The sequence below is a fragment of the Panulirus ornatus genome, chromosome 64, assembly GCF_036320965.1.
Source record: "Panulirus ornatus isolate Po-2019 chromosome 64, ASM3632096v1, whole genome shotgun sequence".
NCBI lineage: Eukaryota > Metazoa > Arthropoda > Malacostraca > Decapoda > Palinuridae > Panulirus > Panulirus ornatus.
This window is the reverse complement of record NC_092287.1, coordinates 2,087,917-2,107,333: the sequence shown is the minus strand read 5'-3', so window position 1 is coordinate 2,107,333 and position 19,417 is coordinate 2,087,917. Positions and strand designations below refer to the sequence as shown.

Sequence of the window (19,417 nt, the reverse complement as noted above, 5' to 3'; positions counted from 1 at the left end):
GATCAAACTACCTCACACCACATACTGTCCTCATAAATTTATATTATATATTTTTTTTTTTTTTGCTTTGTCGCTGTCTCCCACGTTTGCGAGGTAGCGCAAGGAAACAGACAAAAGAAATGGCCCAACCCACCCCCATACACATGTATATACATACGTCCACACACGCAAATATACATACCTACACAGCTTTCCATGGTTTACCCCAGACGCTTCACATGCCCTGATTCAATCCATTGACAGCACGTCAACCCCGGTATACCACATCGATCCAATTCACTCTATTCTTTGCCCTCCTTTCACCCTCCTGCATGTTCAGGCCCCGATCACACAAAATCTTTTTCACTCCATCTTTCCACCTCCAATTTGGTCTCCCACTTCTCCTCGTTCCCTCCACCTCCGACACATATATCCTCTTGGTCAATCTTTCCTCACTCATTCTCTCCATGTGCCCAAACCATTTCAAAACACCCTCTTCTGCTCTCTCAACCACACTCTTTTTATTTCCACACATCTCTCTTACCCTTACGTTACTTACTCGATCAAACCACCTCACACCACACACTGTCCTCAAACATCTCATTTCCAGCACATCCATCCTCCTGCGCACAACTCTATCCATAGCCCACGCCTCACAACCATACAACATTGTTGGAACCACTATTCCTTCAAACATACCCATTTTTGCTTTCCGAGATAATGTTCTCGACTTCCACACATTCTTCAAGGCTCCCAGATTTTCGTCTGGGGTAAACCATGGAAAGCTGTGTAGGTATGTATATTTGCGTGTGTGGACGTATGTATATACATGTGTATGGGGGTGGGTTGGGCCATTTCTTTCGTCTGTTTCCTTGCGCTACCTCGCAAACGCGGGAGACAGCGGAAAAAAAAAACCTATACATATCACCGTATACATATATATACATACACAGACATAACACATACCTACACGTAAGTAATTCATACTGTCTGCCCTTATTGATTCCCGTCGCCACCCCGCCACACATGAAATGACAACCCCCTCCCCCTGCAAGTGTGTGAGGTAGCACTAGGAGAAGACAACAAAGGCCTTTGGAACGAATAGGGTCTCATCCTGACTGTATCCTTTTTCATCCAATGATGATACAACCACACAAAAGGTAAATTTCCATTTGCAGTGTAACCCTGTGTAGGTTTCTTGTCACTAGTTATGAAGACTATATTGCCATGGCCACCCAATTGAGAGAGTTCCACGTGGGAAAAGGCATCAGAGACATAGATAGACAAATTCTATGTTACCACTTATCCTGCCATAGTAGCTACATAAATTTTTTGGGAAGTGCTAACAAAGCTTCCCTCACCATACTAAGTTGCTCTATAAATCAATGATCCCCCTCAACTCTACCACACTTAGTCTGACATAGGGTTATTCCTAGTAATCAAGATCAGATAATCTGGAAGGCAAATTCTTCCACAAACAATAACTTCCCTTTCACCTTTCCTTCCCATAAATTCAATAATTCTATATGATTACCCTCTCTCTCAGATAAAGAACTCCCATCAGCCACCAGCGCTGTATCATCAGCGAACAACAACTGACTCACTTCCCAAGCTCTCTCATCCCCAACAGACTTCATACTTGCCCCTCTTTCCAAAACTCTTGCATTTACCTCCCTAACAACCTCATCCATAAACAAATGAAACAACCATGGAGACATCACACACCCCTGCCGCCAACCTACATTCACTGAGAACCAATCACTTTCCTCTCTTCCTACACGTACACATGCCTTACATCCTCGATAAAAACTTTTCACTGCTTCTAACAACTTGCCTCCAACACCATATATTCTTAATATCTTCCACAGAGCATCTCTATCAACTCTATCATATGCCTTCTCCAGATCCATAAATGCTACATACAAATCCATTTGCTTTTCTAAGTATTTCTCACATACATTCTTCAAAGCAAACACCTGATCCATACATCCTCTACCACTTCTGAAACCACACTGCTCTTCCCCAATCTGATGCTCTGTACATGCCTTCACCCTCTCAATCAATACCCTCCCATATAATTTACCAGGAATACTCAACAAACTTATACCTCTGTAATTTGAGCACTCACTCTTATCCCCTTTGCCTTTGTACATATATATATATATATATATATATATATATATTATCCCTGGGGATAGGGGAGAAAGAATACTTCCCACATATTCCCTGCATGTTGTAGAAGGCGACTAAAAGGGGAGGGAGCGGGGGGCTGGAAATCCTCCCCTCTCGTTTTTTTAATTTTCCAAAAGAAGGAACAGAGAAGGGGGCCAGGTGACGATATTCCCTCAAAGGCCCAGTCCTCTGTTCTTAACGCTACCTCGCTAATGCGGGAAATGGCGAATAGTTTGAAAGAAAAAAGAAAAAAGATATATATCAAAATCTGAGAGCCATGATTTAGGCCTGCAAATGAAAAATGTCAGCTATCATAAAAATGAGAAGCTATGTCTGCGAAGGCTACACCTGCAGACAAGCCCGTGAACAGAGCTTACGAGCACATGCAACAGGGATCTGGAAGAAGACCTGCAAGTAGAGGAAGTACTTTTCTGAAGAATAAGTCAGTAAGAAAATTTACCTGTAGAGGAAGTGCAACAGATGCCATGGATGCAACATTCTGTTGGGATGTGGTATCTAAAAGCGATGAGATAGGGGAACCAGACGGTGCCTCAGTATTTCCTTCGTTAATGGTGTGTGTGTCCTCCACAACTACCCTCAGGTTCATTACCTTCTCAAGCTGCAGAAGTTTGAAAATGTGTAAGAATTTGATTGGCCATGAACATGCAGCTGCCAATAATTTCTGAATGGAATTAACAGGATAAAACTGATAAAAACAGTTAAGGAAGGTGAGGTAAGCTGGAGATCTGATAGCCCTAGCTACTCAGGGAAGCACTACCATAAATGCTAAAGCAATTATCCTTTTATCTCCCCACCTCTCTCTCTCTCTCTCTCTCTCTTATGGGGATCAAGAACATGTTTTAACTCAGTGGTCTGCCACAAAATGTTAAACTTCATACATTCCTTTACAAATTTTCCTCTTTTTCCTCCCTTTTTGCTCTTTGTTCACTATATAAACTTTATGCTAAGTACAAATTTCCAAGCACAAGTATTGTAGATGTAAATCATTTAACTGTGAGGCAGCAACCTGTTAACATTGCAGTGGAAACAGTAAAATAAATGCTGATGTGGGTATTCTGAGGGACTTCTTTAATTATGTAAGAAGTAAACTAACATAGATATCTAGCTGTACTTCTGATAATATTCATTTCTCAATGTTCTCAATGTTATTTCTAACAAAACAAACTTATGAATATTATTTGGAATGAAAACACCATCAAGGTGTCTTGATTAACTGCATTCAGTATTACAGAATGTACTGTATATCAGAAGTTACAAGAACCCAATACTAATCTTGAATACAGGCAGGAAGCAGGAATCTAAAGTACAAGCTTCAATCCCTATATGTGTAATGGGCAATGTATCATGAGCTGAGATCTGCAACTAAAATAATTCTTCACAACAAACTCTTTTATTAGTTTTGAATTGTTTTGGCTTTTATGCTAAGGCTTTCCTTGCCTGGTATGATCAATGATAAGTGTTATGATAACAAAACATACTTCAGTTACCTGAAGTGGTTACCTAATTAAGGTATATTATCTATAATAACTTTACTTAAAAACTCGATGATATTCTTTAGATCCTGCAATATTTTCAAAATCATTTGCATCATGCAAATTTCTACAAAAAACTCGAAGATATTCTTTAGATCCTGCAATATTTTCAAAATCATTTGCAACATGCAAATTTCTTATGGTAAACAAAACTTCTCCAGTGGAAATGGGTAAAAGAACTTGCAACATTCAATGATCTTGCTGCTATCTGGGATACCAAGGTATGGTAGGTGATCATATAGAATAGTAAAAACTGATCAGTAGCTTTGATACCAGTGACAAGTTTGTTGAAAGAATAACAGAGAACCATTTTTGCAGTAAAGATAGCAGAGGGATGCAACTTGGATGTACAACACCTCTTAGGTGATAATGATACAAATAATGAGTTGTGTCAGAATAATCATCTACCTGTATTAGAGATAACACTGCCAATTCTGTTTGGCCTAAGGCTCAAAATCTGGTCTCATTTGCTGAATGTTAGCCATTTCTTGGTAACCCTACAAACTATATGAAACTGAAAGAGTGAACAAGTATGACCAATGGTTATTGAAGAGATAGCGAATATTGTGTACAAAAAATTTTGTCAGGCAATGGCTATCACACATTACTCACACATATCCTGCTTGCATAACAATACAGTTATTTGAGACCACTATGTACATTACATAGCTGTCACCATTTCATTGCCTGAAGCCAATGACAGAGTGACCTTGACTTCTTCCTCTTACTCTGTCAATGGTGGGGTTTTCCCTACAGCCCATCCTCTTTCTTTTTCATAAATGATCTCTGTCCTCTTAACTCTATTTATTCTTACAGTGATGATTCTACATACTATAAATTACCTTCCCTTCCCCTCCTGACTCCAACACTCATTCTTCTTCTCACACTGAACAAATTCCCTCTCTTAATTCTGACCAATGCAGCATCATGAAGTGGGTTAGCAATGACCTGATTAAATTAAGCAATGCAAAAAATGCAATTTCTGTTTGCATCTATCTCCAAAACTCATCTTTTAAGGCTGAATTTCAAAACACTTCAGTTTAGCCCAGCAACAACTTAAACATTAGGTATAACCATTTACTCTCTCCTGAATACTGCACAAAATGAATATCACTAAATCTGCTTCAAAAAAGCAGGGGCTGTTGTACAGGTGCCAATGTAATTTTTCTTATGAGCAGCTATTCCATATTGTTATCGGTCTCATTTGTGTCAGTATAGAGTACTTCTAACTTGTCTAAGGAGGAGGCCTCATGGAGCTCTCTCTTCTCCTACCTCTTAGCCACAGTTGAATCAAAAGCTATCCATTTTAATTATTCCTGCTATCACCTCTCTTCAACCATATTTTTCTGTTCCTTATGATGTTCCTGCCTTCTCTCTGTTCTACAGAATGATTTCAGTCACAGCTCTCAAAAGATGTTTGCTTATGTCTGTCACTATTGCTTAGATCCATGACCTGCAACAGGCTGCTACTTCCCATAGCTTCTGAGTGAGACCAGCCATTGTGATTGCTCTTTCTTTCTTTGAACAGTGATAGTGTGGAATTCTCTACCTTATTTGTCTTTCCTTCTTACTACAAATTTTTCTCCCTAAAGAGACATCTCCACACACCTGTGGAGCTCAAATTAATTTCTTTTGTTTTTTTTTCAACTATTCAATTTTCCCTTTTATCTGCGATGGCCACAAATGGGGCATGTTTTTGTTGATGCAATATCTGCTACTATAAAAGAATGGTGAAAAACAAGATCAGAGATACAATTTTTTCCTCATTGTTTGAAACATGTTGCCACAGCTATCTGAGATCATCTAGATTTAGCCTCTGGGCCAGGGCAGCTACATAGGAAGTTGTTTCATATGGTATAAGCAAAAATTGTCAAAGTCAAGATCCTAAATTAAGTTTACACTGCTTGCCTAGAGGTACCTTAAAACTAAAAGTCAACTGATATGATGTAATAACTTCTATGCATGCTACGGAAAATGTTACCAGCACAGTTTTATTATGAAAAAGTTAGACCTGACCAATATGCCTTTATAAAAAGTATGAGTGTGCTCACCACTGTCAGGTAGATTATGATGTTTGACACTTGGTAATGAGGGTCCTACATGGACCAGCTGACAGCCTGGGCTGGTACTCACATGTTGCAAGTTGAGTGCCAGTAGCCCATGCAACTTGACTGGGTCCATGTAATTCCCATCCGTTTTTCTCATGCTCAGCCACACACATGAGAGAGGCTGCGGAGCTAGCAATGCTGGGACGGCAAGGGAGGTGGGCCTTTGGGAAATACTAAGGGGTAAAGTGTTTGGTGTGGAGTTACCATACACACTGATGATCTCCACAGCTTCAGCTGCCCTTCCGACCACTTCCATTACAGCCTCTGTCAGGGAACCCAGGACACCTCCACCATGCTAAAAACATAATACACTGGTTTACAATCATGCACAGAAATCCTGTTCTACAAAACACTGCTGATAAACTAAAAACAAACCAATGAAAATGTCTGAGTCATAGCTCTAGTCTTGCTTATTTCTAATAAAAAGCAAAAACTAGCCCTGGTCCATGACTGACTGAAAAGGATATACAAAGCACATTGAAACTGATATGGTTTGTGAAGATCCAATGAAGAGGTTATAAAGGCTTAATGAGAGTAACAAACCAGTGGAATAAGCTGTGTGATAAACAGTGTTGGACATATTTGGGATATACGGTCCATTTTCAAGAGCTTGAAATTCAACAACACTACATGATAAGGAAGCATTCAAACAATTTCAACTGATGTGCTGCTTGGCAATGACATCACATTATTATAGAAATACAATACCATCCCTTTACATAGTATGTTATGATAATAATCACTGAGACAGGCGGTTTCTGAGTCTCTAAGCAATAAGTCAATGAAAAACAGTCTTCAGGAAATGCATTTATCTATTATCAAGCAATGATATGATGAACATCATGGTTGTGTCTGCTAACTCCACAAATATCAACAGCCCTAAGTTTGCAAAGATGTAGAAATGGAAGTAAAAGACTTACCACACACAATACTAACATCAAAAAAGTTACTTACTGTGGGTGTCCATCCAGTGGCAAGTGCTGCTGGTGTGGTGGGTGTCAGAGTGAGAGGAATAGCATGAGCTAAGGCCTCAGGTGACAGGTACCTCACAAGCACAGTCACCTTGGCTGCCACATCCTTCTGGCCCCACACTCTGTCACACACACTGAAGTGTAACTCATACCTAGTGGTCCCACCAAGAGAAGAAAAGTAACATATAAGCTACAGACAATTTGTCTTCATCAGTGATAGATAGTAATGTGATGATGTAATAATTAGTCTTGTTAGCATGAATAGGGGAAGATGGATACCTGACCACAAGTTATGGAAGCTGATAACTTATCAGTGGGAAGAGAAATGATCATTGTGAGTTTCAAGATAAATTCAATTTCAAACTAACCAAATTTCCTGCTTACTGCTAACTCTCCACAAAAGGTCAGAATCTATAAAGCTGAATCACTGTAAGCGCCACTTTGTATGCTGATGTGATTTAGGACGTTTTACCAAGCATCTTTGTTACTATATAATCAAATGCACTTCATAAAATCAAGTAAGGTATCTTAAATGCACAGGCATACAAATGTATATTTTTCTTACTTTGTATACATCAAATGGAGACATTCCACCTATACATTTTCATATACAAATGTCATACCAGTCCTACATAGTTCTATCCTCTACCATGCCCAGTCACATGTATTCAAAGTAAGCCACTTCCTCTGGGGACCTTACCATTAAAACCACCTTCTCTCATACCCATGATGCACCTCGTTCCCTCAATTTGTTCACATTTACCATCAACGTCCTCCTTTCTCACATTCTTCCAAACTCTGTCACTAGCATCTGGAGTTTACCACCAGAGTTGCATTGCCTACTGTTAGTAAGTGATTTACCTTCCATGCCCTATCATCCCCCAGTATGGACCCCTGTGTTCATTTCCCTCACTACTCAGTTCTTAAACAAATAAAACAACCAGACATGATACAACCTCAACACAAACCCACCTTCAAGAATCACTCATTCCCCTCCCTCCATAATCGCACACATGCCTTAACCCATATATATGTAGCCCCTTCTACAAGGCCTCTCTCTCAAATTTATCATGTAATTTCAACATTTCCATAAATGCAACATATATTTCATTATCTTCCTGTAAATATTTAGCACACAAACTCTATTATGCAAACAAATGATCCACACATCCCCTACCTTTCCTGAAGTTGTACTATTTCTCCCAAGTTAGCATACATTTAAACTAATTCAGATTGTGTAACCCATGATGGGTCACCTCAATTAGGGCAAACTGATTTACTAGAAAAGGTGTGAAGGCAGAAAAAAAATGTGCCAGAGTTAAATGAGTGGAGATACAGGGATCAATCAACTGCTATAGACATACGGCAGCTGGAGGACAAGAACGTTATGATCACAACATTCAAGATTCCTAATGGACCTGAGCAAGTCAACATGGAACAGTTCTCTGGGGAATAAGGATATATTGGCTAGGGAGCACAACAGGAAACTGTATAGGAGAAGAGTTAGGCAAGATAAGGAAGTACCTCTACCAATATTAATGGTGGATTGGTAGAACAAGCTAAGAGGGGAAAGAGTAAATATAAAGATCATCTAAATTCAAGGGATTTTATGTGAAAAATGAGGTTAATATTCTTAAATGATGACTCAAAAAGTATAACCCTACCTGTATGCAGAAGCAATTAACACTCTAAGATTTGAATATGACATCCAAAATATAGATCAAGACAAAAACAATGCAATTCATGATGAGTTGTAAATTGTACAGTCCACTGTAAGTAAGAACATGATCATCTCACTAACTTACTAGATCTAGGTTTGATTGTGGGAAAGGATTCATCAAGAGTTATTTCAAAGTTAAATTTTCAATTACTGTTTCAGAATGAAGTAACCTCATTAATTTTTCCAAGTGAACTACAATGCAACAGAAAATAGTACATAGTCAAAAATATATATCTCTCCTATGAGACCAACTGGTATTGTAAGAATAGAATCGTCAGTGTAAAGTAAACACAATTTTCACTTCAATACCATGGATGGGAACACCATGATTGAACACCTACAATCTGTAAATATTCTTTCCTGTCATCTGGGGCATTCTTACCTTCCATCTCTGAGCTGTGTGGAGGCAAAGATATCCCCAGTGCTGGGTTGGAGAGTGAAGTGCGGGTGAGGGGGTCCTGCCCAGGCAAAAGTTTTATCTTGAAGATCCCAGTCATCAGGATCTTCCACGTAAACTCTGCCCAGTGCGACATCTACTCCTCCCCCCTGTTGGTATAATCAAACTACTCACAATACGGTATAGGAGCAAGTAAAGCCATCTCTCAGTCACCAAAAATAATATCAATACTGAATTTTCAGCATTTAAAGATATGTATGTGCAATGAAAACATAGTGTGCACAAGCAGTCATCAAATCTGGTGATTCATACAAGACATTTCCCTACCTAAGCTGGGAACACAGGTGTTCAACCACTTTAAATACACTGCTGAATAACTTGAAGAGTGGCAGTTGTGCTATTTTGCACATTTTTGAATGCATGGGTTAAATGACATTGGTTCTGGAGTGCATATCCAGTTTAGTTCATACCAAGAAGCTTTACTTACAACTATCCATCAACAGAGATGAGTAAACATGAAAAAAAATTTATACCTAAAAATACACACAAATATGCATCATATGTATGCCTCCATGTACATATGCATGCTTTCATGTACATATATCAACAAAGACAGTATCTATCTGGAGAGACTTTACACAAGCTCTAAAGCTGGTCAGATACATGGCGAGGTGGTGCCACAGACACAGAAAAGGCCTCATTCACTCACACCCATTCTCTAACTGTCATATTTAATGCATGGAAACCACAGCCCCCTATCTATAAGTAGGCCCCACTGACCTTTCTGTGGATTTCCCTGGATGTTTCATATACCCAGGTTCAGTCCACTGATAGCATGTTGCCCCTCTGTATACCACATTGCTCCAGTTCACTCTATCCTCTGCATGTCTTTCATTTTCCTTCATGTTCAAGCCCTAGGCACTTAGAATTTTTTTTCACTCCATCCCTCCATCTCCAATTTGGTCTTCCATGTTTCCTTGTTCCCTTCCCTTGTGTGGGAAATGGTGAGCAAGTAAAAGAAAAAAAAATCATACATGACTGCTATTTCCCACATTTGCAAGGTAGTGCCAGGACATGAAGAAAGGCCACATCCACTCACGTCCATTCTGTAACTGTTATGCATACTGCACAGAAACCACAGCTCCCTATCCACAACCAGGCTTAATAGAATTTTCCATAGTTTACCCTCAGATGCTTCACATGCCCTGGTTCTGTCCACTGACAGCATAAAAAATTGCATATAAAACCCCTTTTATGGGGTTCTTGCATCTTGAAGGCTGCACTTACTCTCATCAACTATGTCAAAATCATTATATCTAATCAAACAATAGCTGCCATATGGTACCATATGCTTTGGACATACTAGCCATGGGACTTGTTCCTTTACTTAATATAAACTAAGATTTGAGGGCCCATACCTTTTCTCCATCCTACTGTTTCAGCCTGAGTAAATCACGGATGTATAATAAATAAACTACATTCAACATTTTCATGCTATGAGATAAATTATGCAGCAGAACAGCCTTCTTGAAACTGATCAACTGTTTATAAAGCACAAATTTTGCTACCTGTACTCTTGTATAAGAGATCAACATTATCAAGAAAAGAAACTGGATGGGGCTGAAAAAAATTGTGGTTGAAAACATTATATAAATGATGAAATACTTAAAAACAGATTTTATAAGTGACCTGAGTCTTCCAGAGGTAGATAGTCTTGGTTGCAGGCCTCATGGGGTTGTCATTCACATCACCAATGATGATGGTTATGGGCTGTGTGGTAGCCAGCCCTCCAGCATCTGCCACCATCACCTCAGCCATTAGCTGACGATGCTCTTCCCTGTCCACAGGTCCTTCTGTCCACACCTCTGCCCCACCACGCCCACTGTCCAAACCTGCCACACCTGACATATTGGTATGCAAGTACACAGTGCATGTCCGTACTGCACATTTTCCAGTACAAACTCCTATTAATAAAATACTGATAAACCTTTGTCTTTACTATATCTAGTGCAAATCCCCTTCCTGTAAAGCACCATTAAGAAATGAATCTTATGCACATGAAACCTCAAAATAGATTAACTAAAAGTGACACATTAGTTAGCATAAAAAATATAAGAACATGGCACATTCCTTAACCTCTCTTTTATCAATAAGCCCTTACTTATATTATCTGACATGACACTTCAGTTTCCCACACATTAATGAAAGGACCCATGAATACCTAATATATGAAGGGATCTGTCAAATTTAACATTACAGCTCAAGAAGGTTGAAAGATCTCAAAATATGCTGGGAGAAGTATATATTAGTGCTAAAACCATTCTCATTATAGAATATGATACCTATTCTTATGGGATGGTAGGATATTACGACCTAGGAAGCATAACTGTGAAAATCTCATTTTTTAATCTATGATAACGAATACATCAATAGTGTAGGGGGAAAAGATTAATAAAGGTATAGGTAAAACACTTGTAGAAATCAAGAGCTTACATAATCCTCACCTAACTTTCTCCAACAACCAAAATTTACCTTATTTCTGGTATCATATAAAAAACTGGGATTGTTTCAGTCCTATGTTTACAGGCAGTTGCTAGGAGGCTTGTTCTATGAATGCAGTTGCTTCCTCCCACTGAAAGCAACCATTTCCAGTGAACGAACCTCCCAGCAAAATTATGCAAATAAAATACTAAAACAATCATATTCTTTTTCAAATATACAAAATGAGGTAAACATCATTTGCCAAGAGAAGCTGGGTGTGAATTTCACAGGTTTTGTTGATTTAGATATGTTTCATCTACTTTACAATAATTAACCTCCATATTTTCCCTAAATTTTGTTACTATCAACATATTAAAAGGTGGATTAAGAAAAATAATCCTACTCACAATCTCAAGGCCTTAATCTATTTTTGATAAACACAACAACTCTACATGAAACTCTGAGATTCCATGATTAATAAGTCCAACTGCATTTGTTGATGCTGGAGAGACAACAGATTTTCTGAGTTGCCCTAAGATCCATTTGCCTATAGAGAGGTGGAGTTGAAGTATGACATACTTGGCTGAAACTGAGCTTCTTGGTCCCCTGCAACTCCCTCCCTCACAAGATAAACACTTGATCACCCTTGCACTCTTTATGATGCCAAACGTTTAGCTTTAAGTACTGTACATAAAGAGATTCTGCCCTAAGGCAGGCTAGCAAGTATCTCACATCACATTTCATAGAATGAATGGTGGATGAATGGAACAGAATGACTGAGAACATGGTTAATGAAGACAGCATACATAGACTTAAGAAGCTCTACGAAGTACAAAACGTTTAAGAGATGGGGCCTCATGAGTGCAAAACTCCCTCCCCATACAGTACAATTAGTTTCAGAAAATATCATGGAAATGATTTGCAGTCATTCCCTTACCAATATGACAAACCTGCAGGGTCTAGAAAAAGTCTGGACCTGATGTACGGCAAATCAAAGCATTAATGCTATCATAGCTTTACAGGCATCGGAATTAAAGTGCTGATACTCACTATTGTAGTACTTGAGAGAAAGGCTGTTGAGGATGTGGACAGGGTTGGTGGGTGCCAGTGTGAAGTTGAAAGGTGGGCCATGGCCCAGTTCCCACACGTCATCATCAGTAGCTGTAAGGACACCAAGGAGGGAGGCAGGAGCACCTTCAGTCACATGCAGAACAGTAGGGGGAAGAAGCCGAGGGGGACAGTCATTGACATCCGTCACAGTAATGGTGAGGGTGGCTGTGGAGGAGAGGGATGGGTGACCCCCATCCATGGCCACAACCTTGGCCATGCCCACCTCCCCACCAGAAGCCTCACGGTCTAGGGTGCGCCACAGCCTCACACCCCCATCAGCATCAACAGTGAGAGCACCCCACCCACCTTCCACATGGTAATGCACTTGCTGCTGGTTTATCTGAATGGAACACAAACTTATTCTTAGGAAATTGAATGTTAGGGAATGTATAGGTTTCGTGTGTGAACATTATTAACGTGTTTTCTTAACCCTATCTACATATACATATTCCAGTGACAGTAATGCACGTGATCTAGAACAACCTCATACACACCAGGAAAAATGAAACACCATAAGTCCTAGGTCTTATTCTGTGTGTATGTATAAACAATAGTTCACAATCATGCGCGTGATATAGTATGTGCTGATAACTAAGAGGATAATGAAACATGGTAAGTTCCCAAGTGCACTTTTGTGTAATGATCACATCGTCAGGGGAGATACAAGAATGACAAAGAAAACTTAGAACAGTCAGTTGATAGATACAGAAGGAAGAGACAAAGTTAAGAAACTTACATTTTTTACGACAAAACTTTGTGGTAGTCAAGCTAAATTAAATAAGCAGCTGTGACCTCCAATCACAACAGTTCAATTCAGGCCGGCATCATGAAGTCCAGCACTAGTCAATACTATGACCAATTCTAAAAAGTAACACTGAAATGAGTCTAAAATACCAAAGCAGTGCTGGAGGCAGGGGCCACTCACCATGTCTGGATCGCTGGCTGGGAGAGTGGCCAGAAGGGTGCCGGGGGCGGCATCCTCCCTAATGGTGACGTGGGCGTGCGGGAGATGGAACTGCGGCGGGTTGTCGTTCAGGTCCCGCAGCCGCACCTCCACCCAGGCTGTGTCTGTGTGCCGCGCGTCGCTCCACCCGCCACGGCCCTGGAATGGAGTTTAAGAGGGTGCCTTAGACAAGTGATGGGAGCCATGTTAAGCAGAGGGAAAGGAACTGGAGGGACGCGTAGTTGAGGCTTGTCATGGAAGGAAGGAGAGGGAATGAAAAAGGTGGTGAAGGAATGTTATGAGAAAAGGAAATTAGAAACAGGTGGTGGAGACATTGTTTTCAAAAAGGTGTTGAAGGCACATTAAATACAGACGATATGGGAGGTGATGACTTTTTCTTTTGCTAACATGGTGTAAGACACAGATAATGGGTGTGTTCTTTGAGCCGGACGTAAGATTTCTTTTGCTAACATGGTGTAAGACACAGATAATGGGTGTGTTCTTTAAGCCGGACGTAAGATTTCTTTTGCTAACATGGTGTAAGACACAGATAATGGGTGTGTTCTTTGAGCCGGACGTTTACATACAATGGGAAGTAGCACGACAGATGTGATGGGGGGGGGGGGGGGGGGGGTGATATCATGAACTGAGAAGGGATGTGACAAAAGTGAATTTCGGTGGATTAACTATGGGAAAGGCTGGGACATACACAAAAGTGGTGGGTGTGAATGTATGTGCATGAAAATAAGGCACTTAGCAGATGTCATTGGCACGAGTTATGTTCACGAGGAAGAGAAAACGTTTTAAGCCAAAACCGGCTATGGCATATCATGTGTGGGAAAGTACTTCTACATCTTTACTCACGTTTTAATATTTCTATGGCCTCTGGTTGCTCTTTCTTGCACCTATTGAGGAACTAAATGTTTTCTAAGTTATACAATTGGTTTAAAATCCTTAAGGATTTCATCAAGGCCACCGTTACTCTTCTCCATGGCCTTTAACGTCTCATTGAATCTCATCTCTCGTATTTCAGGTACCACATTTATTCCCCTAGTATCTGCAGCAGCTTAGCCTATCACAGTTCATGCTGTGGGGAATTACACTTTCAAGCTGTTCATAAATCCTTGCAACCCTTAAATCAGATGTTTTAAATCTTTTATGATTCTGAATCTATTACGTAATAAAAATGTTTATGATTCTGAATCTATTACGTAATGTAAAAAAGAGCTGTTGGCATTTACAACAAAGGTCATTCCATCAAAGTCTTTCTCTCGGTGAGATATGTTTACATTGATGCACGTCGCTGTCGTGAACACCAGCGAATGCTAATGACCAAGTTTCCCTTTAGGGGCTGGACACTCCTGCTGCCCTTTGACGTCTTTCTATTTCCAGGATATTTGGCTTTCTCCCTCATCTCCATAATGCCATCATTTCTCCCAAAATTTGTCTCCCACGTATTTAAGAAGGGCTAGTAAGAGCTAGCGCGGTATTAAGACTAAGAGGAGCAAGATGTTTGTACCCCTACGTATATATATTTTTCTAACTTCCTAATATAATCAAAGATACATAAAAAAATCTACATTGTCATGATTATCCTGATATTTCCAAAGAACATAAACGTCGGAACAAAGAATGACTAATATCAACATATAACTTTAAAACTGCCCTACATCAATAACGCTTTCCACTCCCTTCTGCATAACCTTTACACATACACGTTGCAACAGTAACCACACACCCTTAAGCATATGGGGACTGAACGGGACAACAGCGGGGGATTAACACTCTGGATACAGTCTAAAATATCATAAACTGGCACCCCTTCCTTTTACAGATGTAGGCATTTATTCATTTTCTCACCAGCAAGGATGACCATTTCCCGTTCATGACGGTTATAGAGAAAGACTGATGTATTATACCAAACACTGTATCCTGTTGTTACCACAGCATCTCTCGAGAGACTACTACACGCCTCTATGTGTACCACACACCCCACCATCCAGGGATGTTCCTCACCAAGCAGCATCTGTCATCGTCCTGTGTCTCTTCCCCCCACTGGGCAATGACTCCTCTCCCCTCACTCTTCCATTATACAAGTAAAACGTTTCCTTTTACACCGTCTGGAAGATTTTCCTTTCCTTGACATGGAAGAAATGCGTGCGTACCTCTCTCGCTCCATTGTTGGTTCTGAGAAGCCAGTAGAACACATTAAGTGATGGACTCCTATACAGGAACGAGCTTTTAAAACCCAGGACAAGTGAGGACGTGGCATCTTTTGTTCAGCTCGTCTCCCTGTCAACCTCTTGTCCTCACATATTACGGATAGGATACGGTGCCAAAGATGAGTAAGGCGGTAGGGGAAAGGTTCATCTAAATGCACTCACTGTGAATGAAGACTCTTAATGACATATTCTAAACCCATTAGGGGATTCAGGTTGGGTGTCCAAGTCAATTGTTTTTACGACGATCGTTTCATTAAGTGGATTTATTCAAGTGCCTGGGTTGTTCAAGAGCTACCATTTCGTTATGTGGGTAGGTTCGCTGAAATACCTGACTTGCTTTATTTACCAATGTTTTTTTTCGAGGTTACCTGACAGCCACCACTTGGTGTGAAATGACACAAATATCTAACGGGTTAAGACCAGAGATCACAATTAAGTGAAACCCAAATGATAGCGATGGAGAGCACTTTGACTGACCCGTGTATATTGAGGTGTGATTACTATTTTTGTGCGTTAGTGGGAGAGTTTTATTCTCCATTGTTGCCCCTTCTCTTAAACTTGTATTACACACACACACACACACATATATATATATATATATATATATATATATATATATATATATATATATATATATATATATATATATATATATACAACCACTATAACACGAAGGCCAGTGTGTGTGTGTGTGTGTGTGTGTGTGTGTGTGTGTGTGTGTGTGTGTGTTGGGTGCGAGGGTAATTTGAGTATGGGTTGAAAAGCAGTGTTCAAATCCAGGTTGGCTGAGCACTGTGGGAGTTGGTAATTTTGTTCATCTCGTGTCCATTATTCCTGGAGGAGGGGGAAGCCAGAGAGGTCGGCTAGGGTGACCATGAGGGAGGGCTTGAGAGGGTGTGGGTAACTAGAGAACAAGGGTTACGTTAGTACAGTTGAACAGGCCGTGTGCTGACCGCTTATGATGACACAATGAGTAATTTTGGTTAACTTTAAAGTGTGTCATGACGTAAACGCCTTTTTTTTTTTTTCTGAGAAACACATGGACGTGAGGAGTATACCTGCTGAGTTGGGTTTCATGAAAGGGGATTTGTAACAAGAGTACGGTGTGAATATCATCTCAATTGTTAGCTGTGTGCGTCAGTTACATCTTAAATTCCAAGGTTAGAATATTCAGTCGCCGTAACTTAATCTTTAAAGCAGAACATAACACTTGTCTCCTTATACCGGGTCAGACGTTTTGAAGTCCAGCATAACATGCACTCATCCTCGCTGTTCATTACTCACTGTATTTCTGTGAAGACTGTGAGTTTGAGGTGAGTGTGTGACAGTCAGCCAGGCGTTTCCGATGTAACATTGTGTGAAAAGTTTCTGTGTAACACTGGGTCAAGGGGTACTGTGTAACACAGTAAGTCAATGGTTACTGTGTAACACAGTAGGTCAAGGGTTACTGTCTAATACAGTAAGTCAATGGTTACTGTGTAACACAGTAAGTCAATGGTTACTGTGTAACACAGTAAGTCAATGGTTACTGTGTAACACAGTAAGTCAATGGTTACTGTGTAACACAGTAAGTCAATGGTTACTGTGTAACACAGTAAGTCAATGGTTACTGTGTAACACAGTAAGTCAATGGTTACTGTGTAACACAGTAAGTCAATGGTTACTGTGTAACACAGTAAGTCAATGGTTACTGTGTAACACAGTAAGTCAATGGTTACTGTGTAACACAGTAAGTCAATGGTTACTGTGTAACACAGTAAGTCAATGGTTACTGTGTAACACAGTAAGTCAATGGTTACTGTGTAACACAGTAAGTCAATGGTTACTGTGTAACACAGTAAGTCAATGGTTACTGTGTAACACAGTAAGTCAATGGTTACTGTGTAACACAGTAAGTCAATGGTTACTGTGTAACACAGTAAGTCAATGGTTACTGTGTAACACAGTAAGTCAATGGTTACTGTGTAACACAGTAAGTCAATGGTTACTGTGTAACACAGTAAGTCAATGGTTACTGTGTAACACAGTAAGTCAATGGTTACTGTGTAACACAGTAAGTCAATGGTTACTGTGTAACACAGTAAGTCAATGGTTACTGTGTAACACAGTAAGTCAATGGTTACTGTGTAACACAGTAAGTCAATGGTTACTGTGTAACACAGTAAGTCAATGGTTACTGTGTAACACAGTAAGTCAATGGTTACTGTGTAACACAGTAAGTCAATGGTTACTGTGTAACACAGTAAGTCAATGGTTACTGTGTAACACAGTAAGTCAATGGTTACTGTGTAACACAGTAAGTCAATGGTTACTGTGTAACACAGTAAGTCAATGGTTACTGTGTAACACAGTAAGTCAATGGTTACTGTGTAACACAGTAAGTCAATGGTTACTGTGTAACACAGTAAGTCAATGGTTACTGTGTAACACAGTAAGTCAATGGTTACTGTGTAACACAGTAAGTCAATGGTTACTGTGTAACACAGTAAGTCAATGGTTACTGTGTAACACAGTAAGTCAATGGTTACTGTGTAACACAGTAAGTCAATGGTTACTGTGTAACACAGTAAGTCAATGGTTACTGTGTAACACAGTAAGTCAATGGTTACTGTGTAACACAGTAAGTCAATGGTTACTGTGTAACACAGTAAGTCAATGGTTACTGTGTAACACAGTAAGTCAATGGTTACTGTGTAACACAGTAAGTCAATGGTTACTGTGTAACACAGTAAGTCAATGGTTACTGTGTAACACAGTAAGTCAATGGTTACTGTGTAACACAGTAAGTCAATGGTTACTGTGTAACACAGTAAGTCAATGGTTACTGTGTAACACAGTAAGTCAATGGTTACTGTGTAACACAGTAAGTCAATGGTTACTGTGTAACACAGTAAGTCAATGGTTACTGTGTAACACAGTAAGTCAATGGTTACTGTGTAACACAGTAAGTCAATGGTTACTGTGTAACACAGTAAGTCAATGGTTACTGTGTAACACAGTAAGTCAATGGTTACTGTGTAACACAGTAAGTCAATGGTTACTGTGTAACACAGTAAGTCAATGGTTACTGTGTAACACAGTAAGTCAATGGTTACTGTGTAACACAGTAAGTCAATGGTTACTGTGTAACACAGTAAGTCAATGGTTACTGTGTAACACAGTAAGTCAATGGTTACTGTGTAACACAGTAAGTCAATGGTTACTGTGTAACACAGTAAGTCAATGGTTACTGTGTAACACAGTAAGTCAATGGTTACTGTGTAACACAGTAAGTCAATGGTTACTGTGTAACACAGTAAGTCAATGGTTACTGTGTAACACAGTAAGTCAATGGTTACTGTGTAACACAGTAAGTCAATGGTTACTGTGTAACACAGTAAGTCAATGGTTACTGTGTAACACAGTAAGTCAATGGTTACTGTGTAACACAGTAAGTCAATGGTTACTGTGTAACACAGTAAGTCAATGGTTACTGTGTAACACAGTAAGTCAATGGTTACTGTGTAACACAGTAAGTCAATGGTTACTGTGTAACACAGTAAGTCAATGGTTACTGTGTAACACAGTAAGTCAATGGTTACTGTGTAACACAGTAAGTCAATGGTTACTGTGTAACACAGTAAGTCAATGGTTACTGTGTAACACAGTAAGTCAATGGTTACTGTGTAACACAGTAAGTCAATGGTTACTGTGTAACACAGTAAGTCAATGGTTACTGTGTAACACAGTAAGTCAATGGTTACTGTGTAACACAGTAAGTC

General features: G+C 39.7%; 1 protein-coding gene across 1 annotated transcript in view; it reads right to left on the bottom strand.

The window, feature by feature from the left end:
* LOC139746151 (putative neural-cadherin 2) overlaps positions 1-19,417 on the bottom strand; it is a 126,650-nt gene that overhangs the window by 16,167 nt on the left and 91,066 nt on the right. The window contains exons 10-16 of the mRNA XM_071657016.1: positions 13,417-13,605; positions 12,432-12,831; positions 10,590-10,792; positions 8,886-9,049; positions 6,767-6,935; positions 5,838-6,107; positions 2,612-2,770 (exon numbers count right to left, since the gene is read on the bottom strand). Of these exons, the coding sequence (XP_071513117.1) occupies positions 2,612-2,770; positions 5,838-6,107; positions 6,767-6,935; positions 8,886-9,049; positions 10,590-10,792; positions 12,432-12,831; positions 13,417-13,605 (1,554 nt within the window). The remainder of the gene's footprint in view (positions 1-2,611; positions 2,771-5,837; positions 6,108-6,766; positions 6,936-8,885; positions 9,050-10,589; positions 10,793-12,431; positions 12,832-13,416; positions 13,606-19,417) is intronic.